Below are 19,388 nucleotides of genomic sequence, written 5' to 3' on the forward strand. Positions count from 1 at the left end.
TCTTTCGCCCCTGCTGGAAGTCTGTGCTCCGTCCAGTGTGCTGCTGCAGGCCAGTTTTCCGTGTGTTTGACATCTCATTGTGTTAGGTAGGTCCCAATGGAGCGACGTCATGACGCAGTCAGCCGGACAGTTGGTTCAGGAGGCGTGAAATTCATGCCTCCTAATTGCAAAGCTCGTTTTCACACGCACACATGCTTTTACTCGGTCACACTTGCTCACTTATTCAAGAAGCAACTAGCAAGACTGCGTTAAGCTCCGTTTTAATAGAAACTTTAGACACATGAAGATAAATTGATTATTGTGGTAAATTAATCATTTATTACCTTAATTATGTGAACCACAATGTGGGGTAAAAAAAAAAAAAAAACAGAAAAAGAAACCTGCCAGTTCGTACTCGCGTGCAACTACACCGTCACCCTGTCAGTGACTTGGGTTTGTCGTAGAGGCTAAAGGAAGTGCGCATCCACACTCCTAAAGGTATGACATAAACCAGAGACCACTTGTGCTTGTTAACCAGTTATATTGTCCCTATCTTCTCGCACTGTACGCGCTTACGTTTTTTTCCATGATGATGTCATCTTTCTGTGTGTCTTTCTGTGAAATATGAACACAGTCACACACAGGCCGAGACACACCTGTCAGCAGGTATGATGATAAAACTCATTTACAGTCACACAGTTTGACTGGGTCCTCCCCTACAATTAAATCTCTTGGAAACAGTATCAGTATGTAGGATGGCATGGTAACAGGCTAATCAAACTCAGGTGCCCTACCCTTTGGGATGACAGGTATACTTGAAGCAGTTAACACATTTTATTTGTGACTGAGTTAATAACAAGTCTTGCATTTGTTTTATTCTTCTTTCTAAGGATGTGGAAAAATGAAAACTCCGAACCAAAAGCCAACATAGATTATTTGTCTGCTTCCCTCCGGTGGTTGTGTGCTGTCATTACACATAATTCATGTAACAGAAACATTGTTTTTTTGTACTGATGAACACTCAGCAAAATATGAACACACTATGTACAGTACTGTTCGTTGAGTGATCCACCCTCCATTTCTTTATATTCTGCTTCCAAGGAGCCAGACGTTTCCATATTTTTATGTGATCTTAAGTAATAGTCCTCTTACAATTCTGAAGGCTTTTAAAATTTCTCCTAGCTCCTTTTGCATTCATTGTCAGGAATCCATTTTTAAGGAAATAAAATGTGAATAAAAGGCTGAAGTATGCCTAACTGTAACAGATCCATTTATTCTATTACACTCTGTCTTAAAACCTCCACAACAATCAGGATATTTTATTTAGTTTTCCACTGTACACATACACAGGTCAGTGTGCAAGCTGTAGACTCTGTGTAATCATTACATGTTGTGTCAGTAAGAGCCCAGTATACCCTGGTTGGGTTACATACAACAGACGGTGAAGTGTTTTCTCACAAAAAAGCAGTTTAAGTAGAGGTTCAACACAGGTTTAATAACTTTATCTACGTGATTTGGTGAATCCAAACACTTTACGAACCGTATAAGTGCCATAACACTCCCTACCACGACTCTCTTTAACTGTTCACAAATAATAAGACAATAAATACAAATTTTGCAGATGTTATTACAGTAGCACAAAATTAATAGAAAGTGGTAAATAAAATAGCTGAGTTGAGGCATGAAACACACATTATATTATAGTGTTAATAGTTCCAAATACATATTCAACATTATTGTGGGTAAATAAAAAAAGAAGAAGTAATGCTAAAAAGTAAACAAACGCTACTTATTAGAGGGTGTGGTGATGATGCTTTGTTGGCATGATTTCATTTAATTTTGTGTGATTTTTGTCACCACTGGCATAAAAACTGGCACAAAAATTCAAGTGTATTTTAACACATACAATACATTTTGTGGTTCCAAACCAGGCTGAAAAAATACTTTCTTCTTAAAAGCTCAAGGGCATTAAGTGTGCGGTGGATGGGGATCGCTTTCTGTTGTTAGCTGTCAAACTAATATGATAGGAAGTGACACACAGACACATGGAAAAGAATCTCTGAAAATTCAGAGATGTTAGGAATGGTCAGCCTGAGTGTCTGTGTCAGCTATAACTCTTAATGCTTAATGAATGCTTAATAACAGTGTAGTTAACAACATGTACAATACTTCCCTTCATGTCATCTGGCACTTTCATTTGTTTCAAATCATTTTTAAAGGTAGAACTGTACATATCAGCAGAGCAGAAATAAATTCTGCATTTATTATTATGGTGTAATGTAAAAAAGAAAAAAAAAACACAATAACACAAGTGACCTTCAGTGAGATATTGGTGCAGGTGTTTATCTGCGTTTTTCTGCTTGTCCAGATGAGAGCTGCAGCACAAACGTCAGTGTACATTCAGGCTCAACATCAGAACATTTTTTTACCTTCCTACCTCCACACACTCCTCTAATGAAATGTTAAACTCTGTGGACTTTATAGGCAAACTAAAGAGATTAAAGTGTTTCATTGATTCAAGTGTTTCTTTCTTGTGTTTCTTTCTTCCTGTCAGACACTGGCAATCAATAATAGTTTATTTGCCATTAAACCTGCTGAAGAAGAAGAAATTTGTCCTTTAAAGGTGTCTTAAAGGGCTGTCATTGAAAGTACTTTATGATTTGGATGATCGTCAATATTAGTTTTCTGCCTACTAATTCAGGTGTTTTGACTAACACTAAGCTTAGACCAGCTGTTACAGATAATCGTCATCACCAGATGCATCAGCTTAAATATATACTCTTTTTATATTGATTCAAATATAAGTGCTTCTCCAGCATGTCCTCATTTTTTTCAAAACAGTTCTATAATTACAAAACCAAAAGATGCACAAGCATCAAATGGCAAAATATACATAACGCAGCCGTCATATACTTACGTCACATAAATCATGTACTCTATCTGAGAAATGACGTGTGCCTAAATACTGTATTTAAACATGTATAGAAATATTGCGCCGACAAAATGTTAAAAATGTCATTGTTTTATGAGACACATTTGACCCAGTTTCAGTATTTGAATAATAAAAATGACCTCATTTCACTCTGTTCCAGTGAAAAAGCTCAAGCGGTCCATATGACCTAACGGATTAGTGTTACAACACAAGATGTTGTGCTGTCAAATTCTTTGTGGTAATAAAAGCCAAAAAGAAAACCTACTAAAAACGACTTATTTTGTTCATGTGTGCTCCTTTTCCAAAGCGGACATATAATCAGTGCTCTTGATTTGCTGCCTTGTTGGGTTACATTTTTACATTTTATTGCCTAGTCCTGAGGAAAGAGGAGGAGGGAACTATTCCTAACGCTTCTCTTCAGTGGCAGGAAGAGAATCTGTTTCAGTTCAAAAGTTTGCATCACAGCTGCATGGACCTTTGCTTCAATAGATAAACTTAAATTCAGCCTGTCAAGCTTTAGCCCCAAGCTCTTGAAAATATGTAGTTGCACTTGTCATTTCTGAAAAATCTAATAAAAGCTTGCTGCCCCTTAGGGGTCCTTTGTCCGTGCCAAACTCTGACGAACACTGCACACTGCATACCAGAATCAGCTTATTGTTTCATTTGCCATACAAGTTTTCCTTGTAGAGTCAATTAGTCAATAGAGGGGAGTAGAGGGGCACGCATACATGTAAGAGCTGAATAACTCCTTATGTCTATAGCCAATATGAATGTTGGCCTGTAGCAAAAAGTTTGATGTATATTTTTTTTATTAATCCGGAAACATCCAGTGGAAGTGTAATCAGTAGTCCAGTTGGTCAAGAAAGTAGTTCAAGTGCCTCAAAAACTTCTGATGAAAAGTTTAGGGTGACAAAAACATTGTTCTCCATTGACTCAATGCTGTCTTCTAAGGAGACACTGTCTTGGTTAATGAGGCTGCTTTCAGTGGTGGGACTGATGACGATGATGCGAGGAACACCCTGGGGTGATCTGGGGCCTGTGGGTGGCATTTTTCCAAAATTCAGGCAATCAAAAGAATCGCTCTTGTGGCTGTTCAGCCTATCGCAGATTCTTCCTTTCTCGCCACAGGCATCTGAAATCGCACTGGTCAGACTGTGGCTGCGCCTCCTGGTAAGAACTAGGAGGGGGAGAGCGGCGATGGTCAGAGAACTGGAAACCAGCTCGTGATCACAGGTCCTTGATGGTTCACTCATGACAGACGGATGCTGGGAGTGTCAAAAAGTAAACACATACATGAGAAAATCACCTTCAGATCATGGATGTGTGACGTTTTACTACATGCGGGCAAGTAGTGTAAATCGTAGATGAATAAAAGATAACATTGTGAGTTTTCAGATTCACACTTTCACACTTTTTCTGCAGTGTTTTCTCACCTTCTCTGCTGTGTGGGTTTTGGTTGTCTTCCGGTCTAACTGTTTTTTACAGGACCTCTTACAGGACTGACTGCGTGATGATATGCTTCTGAAGGAATCGCCTGACCTCCTGCCCAGAGGCTCCATCTCCACATCCCTCAATAACTGCAAGCAAAAAATAATAATAATTAAACTGAGGAAGTTTAGTAGATGCCAAACATTATTCAAAGCTAATATTAGTGCAATTTCCACCTGCATCTTGCTAAGATTATTAATACTTCATATTTATTAGAATTCACTTTAGATAAGCAGAGAGAGAGATTCAACATAAGAGAAATCTTGTTTGTTCGGGCATCTTAAACAACAGCCAGATAAAATCTACTCTAACCTAACTTACCACGTCAGAGAGGTTGGAGGAGGCAGTAATAAAGTGGGTCCTTGATGCTGACGACTGTCTGCTGATGATTGAGTCTCTGAAAGAGGACTCGCTGATGGAGGATGAGATGCATTCTTTTCGAGGAGTGGGAGACAGAAACCACAGGCAGGGAAATTTCTCTACCAGTGCCATCCTGTACAGTGCAGAACAATGCGCTCGTTTAGACTCCAGCTTGCTACATGTTGGTAGCATTTCTTCCAACATAATACACTGGCACTGCACAACACGAGGGGCTTATATGAAACTTTAAAATGAAATTACTGAATCATTATTTACCTGTATTTGTTGTGTATGATAGCATAGATGATAGGATTGTAGATAGTGGAGGCTTTTGCTATTATTGCAGGGACTGTCTTGGAGTATGGCGACAAGATGTTGGCATGGCTGGTTCAGACAAAACAGCAGCGTTTTAAAAAGATGGTTTGGTTTGTTGATGACATCACAGAATCAGAAATGACCGCTGCAAAGATCCAGTTTCTCTTTCGTGTTTTGTAACATAATTAAGGGACATATTTGGTTAGAGATTAATGAACATGTGCCAGCTGCTAAAGAGGGTCGCTTAAGTCCATCTGATCATCTTTGCTTGCGCGCGTGCATGTGTGTGTGCACAAGTGTGACTACCTTTCCACTGAATGAGCAGAATGTGATTTCAAAGTTACATAACCAACTGTATGTCCCAGGGTAGACATGTGGTTTACTGAATGTTGTGATAAGCACAGGGCGTATGAGCAACTTCACCGTCTGTTGTATGTAACCCAACCAGGGAATACTGGCCTCTTATTGACACAACATTATGTAATGATAAAAATCCAACCACAGGATATAATGAGGCAAACATCATTGAATTATACTGATGCTTTGTTTGTGATTGCTTATGTGAAGAAATGCCTGAATGTTATATTAAGATTAATAAGATTAAGAATTCAGAATAATATTTGCTCAGTTATTAAAATCTTGTGCTTAAAACTGCTCCCATACAGCACACCACCACTGCGTCTCTAGTGAAGTGTTACTTGTTCCTGTTCACCATGTTGTAGATAAGTACATCTGATAGTGAGAGCAGTGAATGTGCCCAATATCATTTTCTCACCAACCATGTTTTTTACATTATGATGAAGGCCATAACAAAAACAGGCAGTTGTAAACCTGACTTTTTCTGATTTTTCTGACAGGTATGCTTTCAAATGAACAATCTACAAATGCACGAATCTGTTATGTACATTACCAAGGGATAAAAGTACACAATCATCAATATTAACAGATAAAATAATCGTACCCAGACCAAGAAATTAGTGTGACGCAGGCATATGGAGACCAGGAGAGGACGTAGACCACAATTACGACAAAGGCAATTTTTGCCATTTTCCACTCGCTCCTAATAGATTTCTGCTGGATGAGAGTGGATTTTCTCACCTGAGTCCCCAAACGTTCTAGTTCCCTGTAAATAGAGCAGGATGGACAGCGTGGTAAATATATTCATACTATATAGTTCTTCTTTTTAACTTTACATGGCTACTGCTCCATGCACAATATTATTGCAGAAGATCCTTTAGGAATATCTGCACTGAGGAAAAGACTACAGTATCACATAAATAACCTCAGTTTTCTTTGGGGATGTAACTCTCTCTTTAAGTATTACTACAGTCATCTGAAAGTGCTATTGTTACCACAAATTATAAGTAATAAGCATTTTTTTAAAACCTGATTAATTTCTGAACACAAAATACCTATTTTCTACATTTGTGTTGATAGTGTCTTAAAAAAAAGCCCACTCAATACACATGCCTTTCTCCCTGAAGCATGAAGTTCACTGCACCTGCTGCTTAGATGGAAATAGCCCTTGGTCATTCCAGGTCAATAACACAAGCAATTGTTATGTTTAAAAACACAATGGATGCCTCTTTTGAAGTAAAAGGAGGTAGATAATGAGGTAAAACATGTGTTTTGAATCCAAATTAACTGTCCTCCAACACTACAGTGTGTAAGACTGAGGTTATCTTGAAGTATTTCCACATTTTATTGAAAACACGGTTGTATCTTATCATAAATTCCTTTTCTGAGTATCTTTCCAGCTTAGGTGGAGGAGCAGTGCACTATATGCTTTAGGAATAGGCTTGTGCATTTACAAACACAAGATATAATAATAAGATACAAAATACTAAGTGTATCAGGAGCACACGCAACATCCGAATTCACCAAAGAACTCATAAGAACATAATAATTAAACTAAAAGAAGTAGTTCATGCACAGTTAGTCCCTGCATTGTTTTTTCTCTGTAAGACTGGATGTTGCACAGAATCTAATATTATAAATATACAAGCACGCAGCATATTAAACACACAAGATCTGTAATACCTCCCAGTTTTCCTTATAGACAGAAACATTAGAAGATAGCAGTAAAGGATGATTCCCAGTGGGATAAAGAAGACAAAACAGCACAGCATCATTGTGTAGCTCCTACTGGCTGTTGTGTACGTAACATAATCCCACGTACAAGATGTCATGAGGCCCTCTGGGATATAGGAGCCTAGAAGTGAAAATAAAATATGTCAAAATCACAGAAAGCAGTAGCTTTCAGTAATCATAATAAAATAGTTAAACACTAGTCTGGACTTGTGTTTACTAGAAGTAAAAAGACATGCAGTTTGAGGAGACTCACTCCAGCCAACTAGAGGAGCTAGACTCCATGCCAAAGAGTAAAGCCAGACCACGAGAATGGCAAGAGTGGTTCTTCTTTTCGAGCTCCAGTGGATGGCCTTCAGAGGCTTGGTGATAACTAGATAGCGTTCAATCGAGATGGCCAGCAGGTTTATCATTGAGGAAATGCCAAACAGGGCACCACAGAATGCATACATCTTACATCCTGCAAGAAACAACACATCGACAACCTGAATGTAAAAATTTGTAAACAAAAATATGACTTTAACACACACACACACACACACACTTCACTTTGTATCAGAACACAAAGGAGACAATTACCCATCTCTCCAAATACCCATTCCTTGTAGAGGCAGTTGATGAAGAAGATGGGGGACTGCGTAAAAGCCATGAGGAAGTCGCTGACTGCCAAGTTCATGATTAAGTAGTTTGGCAAGTTACGAAGTTTCTTGCTGCTGCAAAGCACACAAACATACAGAATGTATGGAAAATCGTATGTTATACAGCACAGTGGCATTAAAAATGACAACATTAGTCATTCTGAGGCTTTCTCGCAGTGATCAGAAAGCTAAAATAAAGTCCTCAAATACAGCAGTCATTTTTGAGACTGTTTAATGTGTTTTGATTAGTATAATCCCTCAGATGACTAAAATGACAATAATTTTGTAATTTCATCGTCTAATTATTATACATATATACTCATTTTTGAAAAACACTGTTTGAGTCATACTTAAAATTAAATCAGTGCAGATTATTTTGGTTCAAATGGTATTTGAATCCAATTTCTGCAACTGCAAGTCCACATTTTAACTGGTTAAATTCTCTTTCAAAGGTCAACTTAGAAGAGGTGCAGGATGAGGATCTCACCAAATCATAGGAAATTCAATATCCTGAATTATTTTTGTTTATTTATTTATATTTTTGGCAGGTCCAAAACACTGAAAACATTTGCCTACTCCACATGTATTTCCTTTGCATGTAAAGCTCAATATAATATAATTAAATAATTTTACGGTTTAATGGTCAACATTGATCAGAGACAAGCTCTTTGTTAAACTATTCAACCATGTGTGAACTGGTGTACCTGTATTCAAGCTTGATTACCCAGGATATTGACCTGCTGTCTTCTTCCGTCACAGCTTTTTGTTCCTGTTTATCCTGAATTTAACTTTTTTTTCCTGCAGTTTTAATGAAACGTATTCCACCCAATTTGTTTGAGTCGATGCCTTTGCAAACAATACTGTATTATTGAAGAATATTGAATGTGTGCGTGAATATTATAAAGCATTTTCCCCAAAAATCAGCATATTGATTGCGATTTCATTCAAGCTCTAGGTGTGTGTTTGTGTGTGTGGGTGTGCGAGTTGTGTGTTTCCTGGAACCCATAACATCATGCGCATTTCTGATTCACTAAACACAAATTATGAGAGCAACACAATGGAAAATCCATCTAATCTGTCTGTGATGATGGACAGAGGAGTATGAAAGCTTGTGACAATCCCCAGAACAGCAGCACCACTCACACACACTGACCCAGTTTTTGAGTACCATTTAACTTAAATGGCACTCTGAATTACACAACACATAACACATTCTTCCATCCTTGGCTTCTAAAAGAAAGTTTACAGTTGTGATGTTACGAGACTGATCCATCAGTGGCATGCAACCTTAACAGGTGTCATTTACTTTTGACTTGTTGCATTACATGGCAGTAAATGGTATTACATAGCAGTGTGGATTTCATGCTTGACTTGAACTCCATGGTACATTGGATTTTAATTTCAATGCCATGTATATTTATGCAACCATTAATCTATTTTCAGGTATTTGTGCACGCAGCATTTAATTATTGATTTTTCAAAAAACATTTTTTAATTTGATGCTGCTTAGCTAAGATTACCATCTGGACACTGTGATGCAAAGATTACTTTTACTTGTAATCACTAACTTGTTTGATGCACTGTCAAAACCGCTTAACCTTTATTGTTGTTTTGCTTCATAAGTACAGATAAAGAAACAAAGAGTATAGTATAATAGAGTTCATACGAGAGATCATCACATCTTGCACACTGTAAATGGTAAGAGCTCAGATTATCTACAAAAAAAGGGATATGCACAATTATTAAAAACAAAAATCTAAATAAACAAGCCTGTTCTATACCTACCTGTAGAAGGCAAACATAACCAGAGAGTTTCCAGTGATGCCCAGTGCCCCAATGATGAAGACAAATGAAGCCACAATGTAGTGAACATGATCAGGCACGTCCACCTTGTTGAAGAAGCTTCTCTGGCTGTGTGCTTTCTCTGGCTCCATGCTCTCAGTGGACCACATGGTTCAAACACCTCATCAGAACTGTCACTCTGGCGGGCTGTGCTACATCTACTAGTTTGTAACTAACTTGACTTTGCTCATGCTGAACATCCATAGTTGTAGCATGTGCACAAAAAGAAACACCGGAGAAGTATACAGAGGTTTGATTAATTTTAACTTTGCTGCATGTTTTCAACACCTCCCATTGTATACGAAGCACTAAATCAGAGGAAGTAGGTGATCCCCACTTTGTGAAATGCTGAATCTAACTAAGTGCATATGATTAGTTTAGGAGAGAAAGCTGGAAGAGCTGCACAGTATGATACAGTTACACTACCAATCTGGAAAGATTTACAAAAAAATATCTGCAATAACATATAAAGCACTGAAAATATAACACCTCCTCTTCTACTTGTTTGTCCAGTGGTATATGATGCAAGACACAAGGTGTCCATATCCTTTCAGATGTTGTCTCCAAATGTACTTTCTGTTATTTGCTGCAGGTCTGCTTCAAAATTGTGTCTTTCACCTGTTGTATCCAAGTATTTCCTGTTGTTGTAGCAAGCTGCCGATATTCTTGTTAAATCCCACAGTTGTTTTGCTTTCAGTGTTAGCCTGCAGCGTCTTCAGCCTTCGCACCAGCTGTCCACCAAGATCTGAATCAGTAGCCTGTCTCTCATTATCTTGTGAACTAGTGACTTCTAACCTCTCATCTCTCTCTAAATGTGCCTCTCCCTCACTGTCCCATGGAGCTTTGTGTTGCTCTCTCAACCTTTCCCTTGTCATACTCTCTCTCTCTCTCTCTCTCTCTCTCTCTCTCTCTCTCTCTCCTCTTTCTCACATGCCCTACCCGTCCTGAATGTAATATGGCCCAGCCCTGAGCGCTATCCCTTTAACCACCAGCTTCTTACATAACAAACATATCGAATACTTGCACCAAAAGCCATTTGAGCTCGGAAATGCATCGGACATTGCAAACTAGATGAGAGCACAGTGCATGTAACATTTCACAACCATTGATTCCAGCTAGTACTGCAAGTCATTAGAAACCATTACTATGCAGAATAGTCTATCCGTATTTAAATGCATGCGAGTAGTCACGCAAGCTCAATACTGACGTGCGTGTGTTTATCCAAATGATGCATGCTCTGCAGTGACCTCGTTGTGTGATTTTACAGAGTCTGGCATGCACAGACTCTGTAGGATCACTCACAGAATTAAACTAATAGGCATCTCCCTTGACCAATGAGCACAACATGAAGGCTATTGAAGACAAAATCACAGACCTTCAAATATTTATACCTCCAGTTAAGCTCTACAGGTTACTAATTTGAAGAAATGTTGGCAATTCATTCCAGTCATTAAACAAGGCACACTGCCACTGCTCAGTTATTGCGTATCACTGAGAAAGACTGCAGATTGTCAGCGAGAAAGTCTTAACTTCACATGGTGTTCAGTTCATCAGATCAGTTTGATGGAGCAAATAGGGACTGTGCATTCTTGAGTGCCAGAAGTACACAGGTATGAAGAGACCATCAGATGGTTATTGCTTTTTATGGTGCTGAACGTACTGCTAGAAGAAGAGGAAGGGCAAAGAGGGAGGTGAAGAATGTAGAGCTTAGACAGAGATGTCAACTAAGCCCTTACGGCAAGGGATAGTCTTAATCTGCACTCTGTGCATGCATGTGGATCAGTGTTTGATCTGCGTACAATAGGAACTTATATGTGTGTGTCTGTTGTTGTTGTGCATGCACATGTGCCTGCATTCATATCTGGCTATATAGGCATCTATATGTATTTGTGAATACATATACTGCATGCCATGACCTAAACATGGCAGAGGTTATCAGCACGTACCGTTGTCTGCCTTCTTGACTCCACTGCTATAACATAATTGTTTGCACATCAACACAATACGGACACGCAGTTTAAAATATCTCTTACTACTACTACAATTTACTATTACTTTAGATTTACATATATTTTGTATATACTGGGTTTTGGGATTTCTGACCCCAATAATCTGTAAACAAATACAAATAGAGACAAAATACTGGATTTTAACTGTAGATGAATAAACCTGCATACCAAACCTGCAATAAAACTGCACGTTGTGCTGTTTTGAAAAGCGAAAGACTTATTAAAAAATAAAGAAATGCTGTACAAGATACTGTACAATAAAAAGAGTAAATAGATATTTAATTAGTGGAGTGGTCTGTTAAATACACATTGAGGAGAACAAGAGAGAGAGTGAGAGAGAGAGAGATTCAGAACAACTATTTCAGGGCAGTTTTGGAAGATGATCTTCATAATGGCTGCTGTATATGGAGAATCTCTGTTTCAAAATACCATTTGGACAAATGACCTTGTCGTGATTGAATAAAGATCAGTGGTGTGGACTATTTAGAGTGTGATCTGGACAATGGAAGACTATTGAACCAGCTGGTAGCACTGGTGCTTAATTCCTAAGCTTGTATCTCCTGTTAAAGATATAGCCGGCTTTTGGCTCAGAGGGGAAAAGACTAATTATTATTGAGTTGTGCTGACGCTCTGATCACGGCTCCAACCTCAGGCACATGAGTTAGCTGGAGTTCAATACTTCACGACATAAAGGCAAATAGGTTATGGTAGAGAGTAAAAAAGAAAAAAGCATCAGGAACAGGGTAACCATCAGGTCTATTACTCTGTCCCAGTTTTCCTGCTTAAAACATGGATACTGGAACGATCTTAATCAGCTGGGAGCTTTGACCTATTACATGATTACATACTTTTTTCTTATCTATTTATTTATTTATGTTTTTGCTGCTGGCTTCTACATCTGAATATTAAGGATTTTTCTTCTCTACAAAGACAACTCATTTAAATGCTAATTATGTTCTAAACATAAACACAGTGATAAACATTGTTTTTTAAATATGCATGTGATTAATCAACAGCGATATTAGAATTGTAAATGCTGATAGTGAGATGTGTGCTTCCATAGATATTATATTCAAACAGAAAATGTTATTTAACATTTAACATTTATTCACCCCAACACAGGACTGGTTCAAGTACACAAATAGGAATCAATGATATCATATAAGGCTTGACATGTGAGCCGTGTGTAATGCATGTCTTAAGCCCCTTTAGTGTGCTAGCTAGCTGCTGCAGTACTGGAAATCTAAGTTATAGATCAAACCATGTGAAAAAAGCAGGTCATAACAAGCTCTTCAATAAGTGGAATGAATTTCGATCAATAACAAACCACAACAGCTGAACTCTATGCCGCTCTCTCTCTCACTCTCTCTGTCTCTAACACTCTGTCTTTTCCTCTTTTCATCACTCTGCTTGTATTTTTTTTCTTGCAATAAAAATAACACAACACACTTTAATGTAGCATTTTATTATCTGTAATGGGTGGTTCGGTAAATACGCATACATACAATTAGGATACACAAGATATGTGAAGAGAATCAAAGTCTAGTGACAGAAAACAAAAGCAATGACAGAGTGAGCAACAAACATATATATATATATATATATATATATATATATATATATATATATATATATATATAGACGTGTTCGTTCAGTACAATGAGGGAATAGGCGTGAATTATACTTGCTTTAAAAATTCCTTATTCAATAATAAAGTATTAATAGAAGAGGGACTGACTCAGTACAGTCATATCTTGGCATATTCATACCTTAGTCTTGAAACCCTTTAATGCATTTTTGGAGGGGTGACTTTTCTTTTATAGATTTATATTAAATGTGACAGAACACACCGAATAAAAGCTGGGAACGAGATGAAACAAGGCATTTGCAATGAAGGTATATCTATCATTTATGTCTATGACAGATAAGCACTGTAGATATAGGTCAGTTGATATATGATCAAGCGTGGGGGCTGCATTAATATATATGAGCTACATAGCTAAAGAAAAATTCACTGAGATGTGATATGTAGCCATAGGACTGCAAAATGCTTTATTATATACATATAACAAGAAGACTGCAGTACATATTTTATATTCATGCCAGTATGTTTAAAATCAGAAAACATATCACTAAGGGAAGCAGAGGTTTGCCTTCAGCCATTCCAGCGCTGGCACCTACTGCCAGATCAAGACCGCCTGTTTTTCCTGAGAAGCAGAAGACCGATAAGGAACGAGTATCACAAACATTTGTCTCTTTGCATTTATTTTGATTTGTCACCAGGCTGTACCTACCGGTACCTCTGGTCAGCTCCATGGACCTTATGTTAACCCAGAAGACTGTGCGTTGCTGAGCTACGGTGGCCCTGCAAAACCACAGAAGTAATTTTCCATGCTGAGACACTGCAGTTGGTTTATTTCAAAAGCTTCAGTTTCTAAAGACAAACCAATACTGAACAGCCTAATATATATATATATATATATATATATATATATATAGCACAGAAAACCTAACAAGGTATATTTGTCTTACATGAAGTAGACAGGACCTTCACAGTTAGGCGGTATCCAGCTGTACACAGTGCTGTTGCCCTTGAGATTGGTGTTGGAGTGAGTGACAGCACCTCGAGGATTATGCGCGCACTGTGAACAATAATCGGAAATTGCTGTTAATTCTACTCTGCTGATTTATATCCATATATTCTCTTCTAATCAAATGCAGTGTTATGTCCCCAGTCACCAGTCTATCATGGGGCGAGCAGAAAAAGAGAAACAGACAACCATTCATGCTCACAATCCCATTCAATCCAATCCAGTCATCCCACAGTCCAATGTTTTTGGACTATGGGAGGACCCACACAAGCATGGGGAGAAACTCCACAGAGAAAGGCCCCAGTTGGCCAGTAGATTCAAACCTAGAACCTTTATGTTGTGAGGCAACAGTGCTATCCACTGTTTCTTGGGAACAATCTTATTTATTGTACTTTTGGCATCTGTAACAACATTATGACTATTTGCAGCTCAGGTTTCAACATAGGCTTAACTGAAAAATGCACCTGAAGGAATTTAGTGTCTGGAGGAGGGCGCTGCCATGTCCCCACAGCGTTGAGGCCTCCACCTATTCGAGCTTCCAGAAGCACTCCTCTGTATTTTGGTCCAACGATGGTCACTGCAGTTAGCACAACAAAGACCTCAGTGTTTATATATATAAAATAAACAGTAGTTTATCATTTGGAATGTAATATTTAGATCAATAATGGATAATGGATAAGCTCTTTATATATGTATATATAAAAAAAAAAAAACACCCAGCACGCCCCTGCGGGCGGTTTATCCTTCAAGCTCGGGTCCTCTACCAGAGGCCTGGGAGCTTGAGGGTCCTGCGCAGTATCTTAGCTGTTCCCAGGACTGCGCTCTTCTGGACAGAGATCTCCGATGTTATTCCCGGGATCTGCTGGAGCCACTCGCCTAGCTTGGGAGTCACCGCACCTAATGCTCCGATTACCACGGGGACCACCGTTACCTTCACCCTCCACATCCTCTCGAGCTCTCTCTGAGCCTTGGATTCTCAGCTTCTCGGTTCCTTCTTCCTGTATGTGTGAACCGTACACTCTCCAGTCTTCTTCTGTTGTCTTACCCCACTCGTAGCCCCACCATTTGTCCGTCTGATCGGATTCCCACAGAATCTCCACCACCTTGGGGAATTTACCTCGGATCCAGGTTATACCGATACTATATATATATATAGTGATCGATGTAGCGGTTCCGAATGACAGCAATATCAGGAAGAATTGGAACACGAGAAGCTGGAGAAATATAAGTTTGTCAGACTTATACAAAACAAAAGTATGTTCATCTGTAGAAGAAGTGAAGAGCATCTTACCTGTAATGGGCTTCCCTGGCTGAAACACCCTGGCATTGGTGAGAATAGTGTAGGGTGCTGGTGAAGGCTGAGGCAGCACCCCAGAGTGACGAGGTAACATATCCTCACAGGCACCGGAGGGAGCACCGTTGGGATAGCCGTTAATAAAACAGAACATCTGGAGTATGAGCAACCCAGGCCAAAGTAGCTCCATCAGGCTGAATGAGGAGCAATCACTGTGCAAACAAAACTATGAAGCAAGCGGTGTGTGATTATACCCTGGAAGGAGTCAGGGGATGGAGTCAGAAATACTCCCGCTGAGTCACGCAACCGAAAAAATTACATTTTCTGCAGCTATTACTTACTTAATCATGCTCTCTCTCACAAAGCTCACATGATTTCTTGAAAAGATCTTGCGATATTTCTGCAATTTAAGGCAGAACAAATTTTCTGCTCTCAAATACACAAAACTTTTGAGTGCTTTTTTCTCTCTTTTTCTCTCTGTCATTTTTATTTTATATATATATATATATACATATATATATATAATTGAAATAATCATAAAGTTTGGTGGTTTATAAATAACAGTGGCACACTGCTGCGCTAGTTAGTACTATCGCCTCACAATGAGCTAGTTCTGGTTTGAACTGCCAGCTGCAGCATTTGGTTTTCACTTGGTGTTTCAGGTGCTTTTCACCATCCACAGAAATAGCTGCCAAGAAAATTGGCGATTCTAAATAGGTTGTTGGTGTGTAATGAACACGAATATGGGTCTGTCTCATTTTTAGTGGGACACCTGCTCATCCTGTGATGCTTGACAGGATAGGTTTAATACTTATGACAGTAGGAGAAGAGTGAAAGAGGCAAACAAGAGCATGTATGTTGATACTCTGCAGTTAGAAACCTCGTCCTACTTAGGAAACATGCCCCATACTTATTTATTTTTTTGAGGTGAGCGATTCAGAAGACAACGGGCTAAAAGTCAAAAAACAAACAAACTCGCTCCCCAAACCCCTCAAAGCTTCACAAAGACAGCAACAGTCATGGATTTCCTTGCTTGAATTAAACCCCAATGAATATTTATAACATTTATGAGGGCCAATATTCTACCACTTAAACTGGGATAGTTTTTCATTTGTAATAATAAAAGTCTAATGTACTCTTCTATGTGTACATAAAAAAAGCGCTTTGGGTTTCACACTTTCCTGAGAACATCTTATTCCACTATATATGCTCACTGACCTTCTCACCTGCTTAAATTTACATTTTACTTGGTCAAGATGAGCTTGTTTAACATTAATAATGAGATTAAACATTTAAAAATGTATTAATTTAAGAAGTGTTGTAGTCTAATCTCTCTTTGTTTTGGCTGACTCACTTCTTGTTTAATGATAATGTTTTTTTGTTTTTTCATTTTTCACCCGACTAATGCATTGCTGATGTGTGTGTAATAAGGTATTAATGTCAAATGCACCGTTGTGCTGCAGTAGTTTAGTTAATCTTTTAACTAAACTATATAACTATTAACTATATAAATGAAATAAAATGTAAAATAAAGTTGAGTATAATTGAATTGGATGAGTTTATAATGCTTCTAGGGTGTGATATAACTTGTTATGGTATTCAAGTCAGTGAAATACATTCGGGTAAGGTGACCATTGTAATTACAGCATCAATAAAAAGTGATGTGCAGTGTAATCAGATAAAACCAAATTACAGCCCATCATTTATCATTCCTGTTCTCAGAACTGAATTGAATTTGGCAGCTTTAAGCTAATCGTCCACTGGTTACCTTTGACTGCACATTGTGATAAGATGCCTGAATATGATGTGGTGTCTAATGGCTTTATCTAAATTAAAGACCTTTCTGGATACACTACAGGGTTTTATGTAAGTTTCATAAAATAATATTGTCCTGGAAAGATTGAAGTTACAGACCTTTGACATAAAATGAGGCCAGAAGAACGGCAGTAAAAGAAGAGCAGTAAAATGTAACCTAAAATAATTTGGTACTTATGTGTCTTCTGATTTCCACCAGTGTAAAATAAATAATAATAATAATAATAATAATGGATTGCATTTTATATAGCGCTTTTTCGGGACCCCTCAAAGCGCTTTACAATACCACTATTCATTCACTCTCACAGTCATACACTGGTGAAGCCACATGCATGAAGGAAAGTCAGCTGTTGGTGAGCTTACATCCCACAGAATTTAAGCAAGAAAATGCCCCTCAGTTAGTGAGTCGAAATAAACAATGATAAGGAGACGGTCATTACAAAATCTGGATACAGCAGAGTCTATGGTAGATGCATCTAATTCTGCCATATGGGGTGTTCTAACTTTAGGCAAACCAAAACAGACAAACATATGAAATAACACAGACAAATTGTTTGCTAGGACATGTTGTGTTTAGCTTGTTGTATTACAGCTTAGAAAAATGGTCCAAACTGCCGTATTTTCAAAGCACAATAGAACCACATCATGGCCACACGGACATCACATAATGGGTTGAATGTCCTGAAATGTAACGTCGAACACTGTAGTGTTGCTTGTGATTGAAAAGAACCTCCAGAAACGGGTAATAATCACATGCTTTGAAAATACAAAAACGTATTTTCTTGTGTGCACCACTCGTCTACCAAGCGTTGTGTGCATTTCTCACAGTCTTTGTTGTGGCTTCACAAGCTTTCAGCATTAATAGATTGCCTCTAAAATTACCCATGAGTAGTTTGGTCACAGAAGTATGGTTACAACCAAGCAAGACTGTCTCTGTACATATATATATATATAAATCCTAATTGTTGTTGTTTTAATGTACTTTATACTAGAAACCAAATGGCAATGAAATGTTTATCTTAAAATAAGCCTCCCTTAACATGGTGAGGCACTCTCTCCTCTAAAAAAAAAACCACACAGCATGTTTAACTGAACTTTTATTTACAAGGCTAGATGACACAGATCATATGAAAAACAAAAACTGAAAAGCTGCCGATTCACCTCCGTGCTCGCTGTACACATCTGTGAGCAGACTGCAGTCTGATTTCTTTCAAGACATTAAAACGATTTATTTCCCCAGACGTGTCAAAAACTTTGACACGTTTGAAACAGAATTGCTTCGTTGCACAGTGTAGAAGTGTTATTTTTCCCTCTTACGGTACTTAAAAACTGGATCTTGACCTGATTAGACTTTTAAGTGGTACAAAAAAAGCAACATATCAATCCTGTTTGGATGTTACCTTTTGTTTTTAAAGGGTTAAATGGATTAGCAACTCAATATTTTAAGGATTTGTTTAACTATACAGCTCTCTTCTAGGTCTCTGAGGTCATTCTTTCAGCAGCCTCTCTTTAGGACATCCCGAGTGCCTACAGTGGTGATTCAAGTGTTCTTTGGGGCCCTAGGCAAAAATGAACAGAAGTCCCTCCAACCAGCATTAATCACCATTATGTTATAAAATAATTTGGCACCACCAACCACAACGATTGTTCTATAAAATGAGAGTTAAAACATTATAAAACTAGCTAATTAATGTTAAATGTCAGAGTAAACAAAATAAAAAAAATGTGATGGAATTCCTAATGGAAGATTAATCATTCAAGTGGCTCTGACTATTTCAGACCAGACTTGCAGCATTTAGTTTTTTTAGCATTGTATATTATCTGCTCCACTTAACATTGTCTCGCTTTTTTTTAATAATCCATTTAGTTTTATTTTCTTCTTTTCACTTCCAGAATAATAACACATTTTAATCAGGTTTGTTTAAACAGAATCTTGCACCACTTGCAAGGGGAGTGAGTGGAATTTGATGGGAGCACCTTACAGAGATCAGGTCACTCCTGCTGTCAGTGCAACCCACTGCTGCAGTCTTACCTTTG

At 38.2% G+C, this 19,388-nt stretch overlaps 2 protein-coding genes across 3 annotated transcripts; both read right to left on the bottom strand.

Annotated features, from left to right (window-relative positions):
• Positions 1–344: 344 nt before the first annotated feature.
• opn4xb (opsin 4xb) lies at positions 345–10,501 on the bottom strand. Its single transcript, XM_040031629.1, has 9 exons — positions 9,586–10,501; positions 7,742–7,875; positions 7,419–7,622; positions 7,115–7,286; positions 6,036–6,197; positions 5,036–5,143; positions 4,721–4,892; positions 4,345–4,488; positions 345–4,176 (listed from the first exon to the last, which is right to left on the bottom strand). Exons 1-9 carry the CDS (start codon positions 9,750–9,752, stop codon positions 3,769–3,771), a joined length of 1,671 nt encoding a protein of 556 aa, XP_039887563.1. The 5' UTR covers positions 9,753–10,501; the 3' UTR covers positions 345–3,768.
• Positions 10,502–13,678: 3,177 nt separating this feature from the next.
• On the bottom strand, positions 13,679–15,814 carry LOC120733432 (putative defense protein Hdd11). 2 transcript variants are annotated; one of them, XM_040031631.1, is made up of 5 exons: positions 15,534–15,814; positions 14,707–14,819; positions 14,184–14,293; positions 13,952–14,016; positions 13,679–13,858 (listed from the first exon to the last, which is right to left on the bottom strand). In XM_040031631.1, the coding sequence occupies exons 1-5, from the start codon at positions 15,724–15,726 to the stop codon at positions 13,749–13,751; spliced, it is 591 nt and encodes a 196-aa protein (XP_039887565.1). In that variant the 5' UTR covers positions 15,727–15,814; the 3' UTR covers positions 13,679–13,748. The 2 variants fall into 2 exon arrangements, with proteins under 2 accessions (XP_039887565.1, XP_039887564.1); XM_040031630.1 differs by having other exon boundaries at positions 13,946–14,016; positions 15,534–15,813.
• Positions 15,815–19,388: the final 3,574 nt, after the last annotated feature.

Source organism: Simochromis diagramma, unplaced genomic scaffold, assembly GCF_900408965.1.
Source record: "Simochromis diagramma unplaced genomic scaffold, fSimDia1.1 OVJJ01000284.1, whole genome shotgun sequence".
Lineage (NCBI taxonomy): Eukaryota > Metazoa > Chordata > Actinopteri > Cichliformes > Cichlidae > Simochromis > Simochromis diagramma.